Source organism: Euleptes europaea, chromosome 7, assembly GCF_029931775.1.
Source record: "Euleptes europaea isolate rEulEur1 chromosome 7, rEulEur1.hap1, whole genome shotgun sequence".
Lineage (NCBI taxonomy): Eukaryota > Metazoa > Chordata > Lepidosauria > Squamata > Sphaerodactylidae > Euleptes > Euleptes europaea.
The window spans coordinates 97,580,859-97,592,532 of record NC_079318.1 but is presented as its reverse complement, the minus strand read 5'-3'; the positions used below and the strand labels follow the sequence as shown (position 1 = coordinate 97,592,532).

General features: G+C 48.5%; 1 protein-coding gene across 1 annotated transcript; it reads left to right on the top strand.

The window, feature by feature from the left end:
- Positions 1-497: 497 nt before the first annotated feature.
- Positions 498-10,707, top strand: LOC130480911 (acyl-coenzyme A thioesterase THEM4-like). Its single transcript, XM_056853534.1, has 7 exons — positions 498-626; positions 1,945-2,104; positions 4,811-4,982; positions 6,324-6,434; positions 8,285-8,409; positions 10,046-10,281; positions 10,639-10,707. The coding sequence occupies exons 1-7, from the start codon at positions 498-500 to the stop codon at positions 10,705-10,707; spliced, it is 1,002 nt and encodes a 333-aa protein (XP_056709512.1).
- Positions 10,708-11,674: the final 967 nt, after the last annotated feature.

Below are 11,674 nucleotides of genomic sequence, written 5' to 3'. Positions count from 1 at the left end.
CTAGGACCAGGATCCCTTTTTTAAAAAATGTACCTTACAGGGATGCCTCAATAGCAAAACTAGGGTTGCCAGGTCCCTCTTCACCACTGGCGGGAGTTTTTTAGGGCGGAGCCTGAGGAGGGCAGGGTTTGGGGAGGGACTTCAATGCCATAGAGTCCAATGGCCGAAGCAGCCACTTTCTCCAGGGGAACTGATCTCTATCAGCTGGAGATCAGTTGTAATACCAGGAGATCTCTACCTAGTACCTGGAGGTTGGCAACCCTAAGCAAAGCACAAAGGTGACCATTTGTCTCCTTGCAATTCTGGTTTTGCATCGGTCTGGGAACGTTTCCCCCTGGTGCACATGAAAGGCTCTGGGAGGAGCCTCCTGTCAACGGCAGCTCCTCAAGGAAAGCCGGATTGGGCTCGTGTCAAGTGACCCATCTCTACAGTCCCACCCCATGAGCCATAAGAGCAGAAGCCCATTCACCCCAGAAGGTGTGGTACAGGTGCCTACGATGCTGAGGAGCTGTGTCCGCGGGGTGCAGCGTCTTGGCTGCTGGGGCCCCCCCAGAAATGCCCCCTGGGTTGCCGCGTCCAAACAGGTCTTGCAACATTCCACCCACAAGTCACTCTGCAGTGCCATGGTGAGTACAGGCAGAGACCAGAAGCAGAACTGCGAAAAGCGCCCTTGCTTTTAAAATGAAACATAACCGCTATCTTTCCTTTATCGTGTTACTCTGCTCTGGTTAGACCTCACCTAGAGTATTGCGTTCAGTTTTGGGCGCCGCAATTTAAGAAGGCTGCAGACAACCTTTATAACTGATTTGGATGAAGGAATAGAGGGGATGCTTATTAAATCTGCAGATGATGCTACATTGGGTGGGGTAGCAAATACAGTAGAAGACAGAGCCAGGATACAGGGTGATCTTGACAGGCTGGAGAACTGGGCTAAAACCAATAAAATGCATTTCAACAGAGACAAATGTAAAGTTCTGCATTTAGGTAGGAAAAATCAAATGCATAATTATAGGATGGGGGAGACTTGTCTGAGCAGTAGTGTGTGTGAAAAGGATCTCTGGGTCTTAGTAGACCAAACACTGAACATGAGTCAGCAGTGTGATGCAGTAGCTAAAAAGGCAAATGCGATCTTGGGTTGCATCAACAGAAGTATAGTGTCCAGATCACGCGAAGTGATGGTATCACTTTTCTCTGCTCTGGTTAGACCTCACCTAGAGTATTGTGTTTTGGGCACCGCAATTTCAGAAGGATGCAGACAAGCTGGAACGTTTCCAGAGGAGGGCAACAAAGATGGTGAGGGGTCTGGAGACTAAGTCCTATGAGGAAGGTTGAAGAAGCTGGGTATGTTTAGCCTGGAGAGGAGAAGACTGAGAGGGGATATGATAACCAACTTCAAGTACTTGAAGGGCTGTCATAGAAAGGATGGTGCCGAGTTGTTTTCTGTTGCCCCAGAAGGTCGGACCAGAATCAACAGGTTGAAATTAAATCAATAGAGTTTCTGTCTAGACATTAGGAAGAACTTTCTAATGGTTAGAGTGGTTCCTCAGTGGAGCAGGCTTCCTCGGGAGGTGGTGAACTCTCCTTCCCTGGAGGTTTTTAAGCATCTGACAGCAATGCTGATTCTATGACCTTAGGCAGATGATGAGAGGGAGGGCATCTTGGCCATCTTCTGAGCATGGAGTAGGGGGTCACTGGGGGTGTGGAGGGAAGGTAGTTGTGAATTTCCTGCATTGTACAGGGGGTCGGACTAGATGACCCTAGTGGTCCCTTCCAACTCTGTGATGCTGTGATCTTCTCCATACTGAGAAATATTTCTTTTTTGCATGCCCTGAAACTGCTGCTTATATTTCTCTATGTTTCCTTGGCAGTGAAGGAGTAAAATATTTCTCTAATCCGTGCACACTAACGCACACGCGCATGCATGTTCTCTGACTTTACTTTCAGGTCCGGCCTCTTCCATCCAGGAAGCCGAAGGATTACGCCCTCCCCAATTCCAGCTGGAGCAAAGAGATGATGGATCAGTTTGACAAATTCATGGAGATGTGTAAAGACGGGACGTGGAGAAGGATGCCTTCGCATCGGCGTGCCGAGGAGAGTGTTTCAGGCAAGGAGCTCTGTTTTTCATTCCTTCCGTTTGGGTAAAAACATTGCTTTCATCTTAATGGTCCTTATCCTGGCTCCTCACAAAATCGACATCAAAAACTCTCTTCGTTGATGCACTTGTGAGGACTATAGAAACAAAAAGATGCCCATGAATGTCAACATAATGCATATAAATGAGGAGAAATCCCATAAAATTAATAAGATCGTGCCATAATTCCTAGATACCCTTGGGACAAGTGAGGCACCCATAGGGTTGCCAACCTCCAGGTGGTGGCTGGAGGTCTCCTGCTATTACAACTGATCTCCAGCCAACAGAGATCAGTTCACTTGGAGAAAGTGGCTGTTTGGGCAATTGGACTCTATAGCATGGAGGTCCCTCCCCTCCCCAAACCTCACCCTCCTCCAGCTCCACCCCCAAAATCTCCAGGGTTCACAACATGATAATGGGTCATTATAGAAGAACCCATCTACAAAAAACAAATCACGTTTCTCCGGTTGTCTGTGTGTCTCTTTCCACCAGTTCCTGAGGCTGTTTGTTGGTAGTAAAATGAGGTGAATGGAGAGAGTTTTAATTTACATCACACCACTGGGAAAGATAATACTGAGATAATACTTTTCCTTTACTGCCCCTTTTTATAGATATCAAACAAGCTATGTCTCAATTTTTCCACTTTTTCATTATGGCTAATTTTGCTGCCTTACAGTAGATTCTAATATTTGGTATATACACAACCCTCTGGATTCTCTCTGTGCATGTAATACTTTGGTTCAGACTTTGTGTATGGTTCCCACCCTCACCCCCTTGGCTTATCCTGCCAGTGTGGTCTAGTGGTTAAGAGCGGTGGTTAAGAGCAGCGGATTCTAATCTAGAGAACTGGTTTGATTCCCCACCCCTCCACATGAGCGGCGGACTCTACTCTGGAGAAACAGGTTCGATTCCCCACTCCTCCACATGAAGCCAGCTGGGTGACCTTGGGCTGGTCACAGTTCTGTCCGAACTCTCTCAGCCCCACCTACCTCACAAGGTGCCTGTTGTAGGGAGAGGAAAGAAAGGCAATTGTAAGCCGGTTTGATTCTCCTTAAAAAGGCAGAAAAAGTCGGCGTATGAAAACCAACTCTTATTTTTCTAAATATATTACAGAAACACATTTTGAAAATCTACTCTTATTAAAGGAATCTATCAGTGACATGCAATAAGACCGTAGATTCATCAACATGATTTATTTTATCCATCAATTGTTTTAAGCTTGGTACTGTATTGCAGTATTTAATAAAGCTTCTTTTTGAAGCTGCACATAAGTAAAGTTTATTCTGGTTTTTCTTTAAATAACAACAATGCAGTATAGTGGTGAAGAGTGGTGGACTGGGTTGGTTTCCTCACTCCTCCACATGAAGAAGAAGAAGAGTTGGTTTTTATATGCAGACTTTCTCTACCACTTAAGGAAGAATCAAACCGGCTTACAATCACTATCCCTTCCCCTCCCCACAACAGACACCCTGTGAGGTAGGTGGGTCTGAGAGAGCTCTAAGAGGGCTGTGACTAGCCCAAGGTCACCCAGCTGGCTTCGGGTATAGGAGTGGGGAAACAAATCCAGTTCCCCAGATTAGCCTCCGCCGCTCATGTGGAGGAGAGGGGAATCAAACCCGGTTCTCCAGATCAGAGTCCACCAGAAGTCTGCTGGGTGACCTTGGGCTAGTCACAGTTCTCTCTGAACTCTCTCAGTCCCACCTATCTCACAAGTTGTCTGTTGTGGAGAGGGGAAGGGAAGGAGCTAAGCTTCTTTGACCATCAAGACCACTCATCATGCCCACACATTATTATCCTTTCTTGCTCATTCACGTGGGAACAAATGATATAGCCCAACACAGCCCAAAACATATTATTTGGCATAGTGGTTAAGAGTGGCAGACCTAATCTGGAGAACCAGGTTTGATTCCCCATTTCTCCACATTAAAATGGTTGCCAGCTTCCAGGTACTAGAAGAAACAGCAGCACGAGGCTCTCAGTTCAAAATACCATAAGCTGTAGAAAATTGAGTAATAAAATCTAGCTGCCCAAGATAAGTATATTGCATGCATACACCAAGTAAGACTCAAAACTCAAAAAAACAAAAACAAAAATATATTCCAGTTGTTGGCACTTTACAAAATTGTTGGCACTTTACACTTTATAGATGGGCCACTAGGCTTGACAACCTCCAGGTACTAGCTGGAGATCTCCTGCTATCACAACTGATCTCCAGCTGATAGAGATCAGTTCACCTGGAGAAAATGGCCACTTTGGCCATTGGACTCTATGGCATTGAAGCCCCTCCCCTCCCCAAACCCTGCCCTCCTCAGGTTCCACCCCAAAAACCTCCTGCCAGTGACGAAGAGGGACCTGGCAACCCTACACATGAAGCCAGATGGGTGACCGTGGGCCAGTCACAGTTCTCTTAGAGCTCTCTCAGCCCCACCTAGCTCACAAGGCATCTGTTGTGGGGAGAGGAAGGGAAGGAGATTGTAAACTGGTTTGATTCTCCTTAAAAGGTAGAGAAAGTCAGCACTTAAAAACCAACAACTCCTCCTCCTCCTTCCCCCCACCCCACACAGGTGATTGGATCCAGTAGATTCAGGAAATTTCTAGCTTCCTTGGCACACTCTCACAACGATGCCAGTATTAGGTCTCTGCCACCAACTGCTTCATCGCGCCTCACTTCCCCCGCAGAATCTATAAAGCAACATCTGGACCCAAAGAAGAAGGGCAGAGACACCCGGTTCTTCTTGCGGAACCTCGACAGTGAAGGTCTCGGTTTTGAATACGTGATGTTTTTGAACCCGTCGCAGAAAAGGATGGTGTGCCTCGCCCAGCTGGGTCCCTACCTGGAAGGGCCTCCCGGGTAAGGCTTTGTGAATCGTGGTGTCGTGGGAATGAGGGGCAAACGGCAGGCATGATGTGGCAGTTCTGGGGAGGGATGGGCTGAGATGGGCAGTTAGAGGGAGGGCATCTTGGCCATCTTCTGGGCATGGAGTAGGGGTCACTGGGGTGTGTGGGGGGGGAGGTAGTTGTGAAATTCCTGCATGGGGCAGGAGGTTGGACTAGATGACCCTGGTGGTCCCTGCCAACTCTATGATTCTATGGCACCCCAAAGACTGGCAGAGTATGGGCGAGGGATGCCAGCCTCCAGGCGGGACATGGGGATCCCCCTGGAAATACAGCTCATGGGCTGACTACAGAGATCAGTTCCCCTGGAGAAAATGGATGCTTTGGAGGTTGGACTCTATGGCATTGTACTCTGTTGAGGTTCTGGTCCTTCCCAGTATCCATCCCCAAATCTCCAGGAGTTTCCCATCCTGGATCTGGCAACCCCATCCCCTCATCCCCTGCTGGTGGCCAGGGGTGGCAACCCTAGTATGGGGACTGATAACACTTCACCAGATAACGAAACAGGCCGTCTCTTTGATGTGAGAGCCAGCGTGGTGTAGTGGTTAAGAGCGGTGGTTTGGAGCGGTGGAGCCTGATCTGGAGAACCGGGTTTGATTCCCCACTCCTCCACATGAACGGTGGAGGCTAATCTGGTGAACTGGGTTTGTTTCCCCACTCCTCCACACGAAGCTAGCTGGGTGACCTTGGGCTAGTCACAGCTCTCTCAACCCCACAGGGTGCCGTGTCTGTTTGTTGGAAGGAAAAAGGAAAATAATCCAATCCCTTCTTGTGGGGTAATATCCCAGCACTCACTAGATGCGGGATGTTCCACCTTTTAACAGCAGAGTCTTTAGCCAATTCTATGAATGTGGAGGAATTTTGAATAGCACACGTACCAAATGTTTAAGAAAAACTGTCTTAATAAATGTTCATAAAGAGGTTTCCATAACTTTTACCTCATCTTAACTAAAACAGGGTAACATCTTGAGAGAGAGTGTGAGGCAGACCGTTGTCCGTGGCAGTTAGCAGCGTCAGTCAGTTAGAGTAACTGTCAACAGAAGGGAGGGGCTGATTCTGGAGGAGGAATCAATCAAATTAAGCTCTAGAGATTTTCTAACACTGTTGTGGGGAAGGGAAGGGAAGGTGAATGTAAGCCGGTTTATTCTTCCTTAAATGGCAGTGAAAGTCGGCATATAAAAACCAACTCCTCCTCCTCCTCCTTCTCCTCCTCTCCCCCCTCCTAACATATCCTCTGGTAAGAAAGGACCACGCTCCGTCTTCATCTCTGCTTCATTTTCTGACCTCTGCATTCCAGGTTCGTGCACGGTGGGCCTATCGCCACCATTCTCGATACCACCTGGTCGCAATGTGCCCTCTTTACCACCAGTGCGTTTCTAACTGCCAACCTCAGCATAAACTATAAGAGGTATGTAGATTTGGAGCTACTGAGGCCGAGGAAACGGGTGGAGGAAGTATTTCTTCACATAACGCATAGTTATACGATGGATGAGGTGATGGCTGCCAACTTGGAAGGCTTTAAGAGGGGAGTGGACATATTCATGGAGGAGTATTCATGGCTGTTAGTAAAAATGGATGCTAGTCATGATGCATACCTATTCTCTCCAGGGTCAGAGGAGCAGGCCTATTATATTAATTGCTATGAAACACAGGCAGGATGGTGCTGCTGCAGTCGTCTTGTTTGTGGGCTTCCTGGTGGCACCTGGCTGGCCACTGTGTGAACAGACTGCTGGACTTGATGGGCCTTGGTCTGATCCAGCATGGCCTTTCTTATGTTCTCTTCTATGCCCTCTTGATATCATTCTTGCGAAAGTTTCTGATCAGCCTGCTGAAGTTGCTCAGAATTGTTAAATTCCCTACGTACAATCGGGGTTTGCCAAAGGAACACGTTTGCTTCTCTTCCAACAGCTGGTGGGGAATCAGTTCTTAGAGTCCTGTTTTGCATGCAGGAGGTCCCAGGTTCAACTCCCAGCATCTTCGGTTAAAGACACCAGGTGATAGGTCATGTGAAAGAACTCTCTCCCAAGAACCTGGAGAGTTGCCGCCATTCACAGGAAATCAGACTGACCTTGATAGACCAATATATCAATCAATCATTAAATTTCGGTACGCCTTCTTTGAGCGGTCAACAGCTCCTGATATGTTTCAGTTGTTAATCTTAGGTATCTCTGTGTCCACCTGGACTAGTATGTCAGAAAAAAGATTTCCCCTCCCAATAGAATGACTGAAAACCACGAGGAATAGTATTTGGAAAGCAAGCTGTAAACAATTATAAAAGAAGATCTTAAATGAGGATTGGTCCTTAGTGTTTAAGGATGCAAATTTTAAATGTTAGATTGGGCCAGTACGGTTGGAAGGGCCAGTTGTACTTGCTCCGGTCTGGTCTTGGGACTCCCCCCACCAGAGAAGCTTCCACTCTACGGTTTCAATCTTCTCACATCGTAGGGCTCTCCTTTTAGCTCGTTTAAATGCCTTTCCATCCATGGTCATGTTGGGCAGATATACCGGGATACCTTTTCCGGACCGTCTCTGCCCATGTAACACGGGCGAAATTGAAACGTTGGACCATCTGATGCTCCGCTGTCCTCGCTGGTCTCAAGATAGAGATGCTCTTATTGCTCCAATCCACACCAGCTTGAACCTCCCTCTACATGCCTGGGTGTTGCCTTTTTTGCTTGGCGACTCAACTAATGGTGCAGCCACATCGAACGTTGCCCGCTTTTTGGCCAGAGTGGCTGCTCTTAAGAAGAAAGAACTCTCAACGCCTACCTCTGGCAACTTTTAGTCAGTTCGCTCCGCCCCCAGTTTATTTTAGTTAGGAATTTTATTTATTGGGCTGACGCCTAATTTTTAGCATTGTTAACTTATACTATGTATTATGCTTCCCATCCTCCCTCGTCTTCCCCTCCCTTCCTTTCTTCCACCCTCGGTCCAAGACTGTGGTCATAGACCTAATAATAAATTATTATTATTATTATATGTGGTGGACTTGTAGGGTTGCCAACCTCCAGGTACTAGCTAGAGATCTCCAGCTATTACAACTGATCTCCAGCCGATAGAGACCAGTTCCCCTGGAGAAAAACGGCCGCTTTGGCAATTGGAGTCTATGGCATTGAAGTCCCTCCCCTCCCCAAACCCCGCCCTCCGCCCCAAAAACCTCCCGCCGGTGACGAAAAGGGACCTGGCCAACCCAAACTTCATTGCTTCTTGGATACCCATATATCTGTATTGTCTTGACGAATCAATCTCTTCTTCCAGCCCTGTCCAACTGGGTTCGGTGATCCTTGTCGACGGGAAAGTGGACAGGACAGAGGGGAGGAAGGTGTTCCTTTCCGGTCAAGTGCAGAGCGTGGATGGGAAGACCCTTTATGCCGAGGGCACAAGTAAGCACTTGATCCCCCTCCCCGCCCCCAGATTTGATCGCTTTGATGGCTGCTGTTGGAAGCCTGGTAAACCTCTGTGGGACAGGTGTACGATCAGGGGAGTCCATTGCCAGAGGCCCTGCTCCATTGTCTACAGCAGGGGTCCCCAACCTTTTTGAGCCTGGGGGCACATTTGAAATTCGGACATCGCAGCAACGAAACGGCTGCCACAAAATGGTGGCTGCAGGAGGCGGAGCCAGCCACGAAATGATTGCCACTGCTTCACTGCAGTCGCGCAGTGCCGATCTAGTACCTGGAGGTTGGCAACCCTAGCAGACAGGCTGAGGCCTTCCCCTAATGTTGCCTCCTGGCATGGGGATTCAGATAGGGTGGCCAACCTCCAGGTGGTGGCTGGAGATCTCCTACTGTTACAACTGATCTCCAGGCGACAGAGATCAGTTCACCTGGAGAAAATGGCAGCTATGGCAATTGGACTCTATGGCATTGGAGTCCTCCCCTCTCCAAAACCCGCCCTACTCAGGCTCCACCCCAAAATACTCCCGCCGGTGGCAAAGAGGGACCTGGCATCCCTACGCTATGCCCTGTTGCTGGACCTCCAGAGGAACTGGTTGGCCACTGTGTCAGACAAGATACTGTGTGAGACCTAGAGTACTGTGTTCAGGGCACCGCAATTTAAGAAAGATATAGACAAGCTGGAGCGTGTCCAGAGAAGAGCAACAAGGATGGTGAGGGGTCTGGAGACCAAGTCCTAGGAGGAAAGGTTGAAGGAGCTGGGTATGTTTAACCTGCAGAGGAGAAGACTGAGAGGGGACATGATTACCATCTTCAAGTACTTGAAGGGCTGTCATAGAAAGGAGAGTGCAAAGTTGTTTTCTGTTGCCCCAGAAGGTCGAAATAGAAGCAACGGGTTGAAATTAAATCAAAAGAGTTTCCATCTAGGCATTAGGAAGATTTTTCTAACAGTTAGAGTGGTTCCTCAGTGGAACAGGCTTCCTCGGGAGGTGGTAAGTGCTCCTTCCCTGGAGGTTTTTAAGAAGAGGCTAGATGGCCATCTGTCAGCAATGCTGATTCTATGATCTTAGGCAGATTGTGAGAGGGAGGGCATCTTGGGCATCTTCTGGGCATGGAGTAGGGGTCACTGGGGGTGTGGGCGGGAGGTAGTTGTGAATTTCCTGCATTGTGCAGGGGGTTGGACTAGATGACCTTGGCAGTCCCTTCCAACTCTATGATTCTATGCTGGACTGGATGGACCTCAGCAGCTCCTCGGTGAAACAGACTTCCTTGGAAGGAGGTGAGCTCTCCTTCCCTGGAGGTTTTTAAGAAGAGGTTAGATGGCCATCTGTCAGCAATGCTGATTCTATAACCTTAGGCAGATGATGAGAGGGAGGGCATCTTGGCCATCTTCTGGTCACTGGGGGTGTAGGCGGGAGGTAGTTGTGAATTTCCTGCACTGTGCAGGGGGTTGGACTAGATGACCCTGGTGTTCCCTTGCAACTCTATGATTCTATGACCGCTGGCCTGATCCAGCAGGGCTCTTCTTCTCATGTCCTAATGACGTGACCCTGGCTGAGTTGTCCCCTTTTCTCTTGTTTTCCCTCTTTTTGGTTTTAGGTCTGATGCTCCCACTGGATTCCAGCAAGCCTTTTTAGGAACTGCAGCTCTGTCCTAAGTAAGGCTCCGAAGTCCACCCAACAAATCCGGACCTTTGCCTTGGCCCGGTCCTCTCGAGTGAAGCCTTTCAATCCGCATCTCTTGCTCTCCCTCGTTCCGGAGTCAGCTACCATCGAAGTGTCTCTGCCCTTCGTGCACCTTCAGAAAAGCCCGTTTCCTCTTCACCCACTTGAATTTGTACCTTCGGGGCCGCCTCTCCTGGTACATGCTCCCCTCACAAAGGACACTGTGTTCTGCTGATAACAACTTGTTGGTAGTCCCTGGCTGTAGAAGCATGCTGCTGTCCTCGACAAGGGCCAGGGCTTTTTTGGCCATGTCTCCGGCCTGGTGGAACTCTCTTCCCAGTAACATCAGGGGGGCCCTGTGGGACCTTAAGGAGGACCACATGCACACATAAGAATATAAGAAAGGCCCTGCTGGATCAGACCCAGGCCCATCAAGTCCAGCAGTCTGTTCACACAGGGGCCAACCAGGTGCCTCCAGGAAGCCCACAAACAAGACGACTGCAGCAGCACCATCCTGCCATGATGATGTCTCTTCTGGATTTACTTCTGGAAGCACCGCATTGCCGCGGCCGATTTAGCACTCAAAAAGCAGCGGCAGCACATCGCCGCCGCTGCTTTTTGAGTGCTAAATCGGCCGTGGCAATGTCATCGCGTGCGCGCAACCACGCACACACGATTGCCGTTCCGGAGCAGCTGGGTGGATTGGGGGGCAATTGCCCACCAAAACTACCCACCTAGCAACCTGACTCCCTACTAGGGTTGCCAACCTCCAGGTAATAAATTACAAGCTTACTTGGATCGCAATATATAGTTAGTCAACAAAGAGCAACCAGCCTCCAGGTATTAGGTGGAGATCTCCTGCTATTACAACTGATCTCCAGCCGATAGAGATCAGTTCCCCAGGAGAAAATGGCCACTTTGGCAATTGGACTCTACGGCATTGAAACCCCTCCCCAAACCCCGCCCTCCTCAGGCTCCGTCCCAAAAACCTCCTGCCGGTGACAAAAAGGAACCTGGCAACCCTACCCCCTACCCCCCCTTTTGATTTTGTCTGGTTATGCACCATTGGGGGTTCTGTCTGACTGCCGAGCGCTCAGCAGATATTGTGATGTCCTATTATTTTTATATTGTAGGTAAGACTGTTTCATCTTGTTTGAATGAAATTGGATGTTACTGGTTTTAATGTATACATATTAAGTTTTATATCTTTGATTAGATTGCTGTTACCCGCCCTGAGACCGGCTTCGGCTGAGGAGGGTGAGATAGAAATAAAAACAAATAAATAAATAAATTCCAAGCGTGTGTGTTTTTTTACTCTCCTGGCCAACATCCAATTTGTATTGCCAATGAGCTGTCTTTGTTATGTTAAGTGAGCTGTGCCAAAATTTCTCTGCTGGTTGGGAGTCAATCAGCTGTTTATGCTTGGTAATTATCAGTGTGTTCCAGGCTGAAGTGCCCTGCATATTTTTTTGAGTTCTTCATGCTGAACCGTCATTCCGGAAGTCATTGCGAAGCCTGCACATACCTGCTTTGCATTTCTTAAGAGCCCCTTTAACGCTACCTTTTTTCTTTGCTCCGTCCCCGCCTCA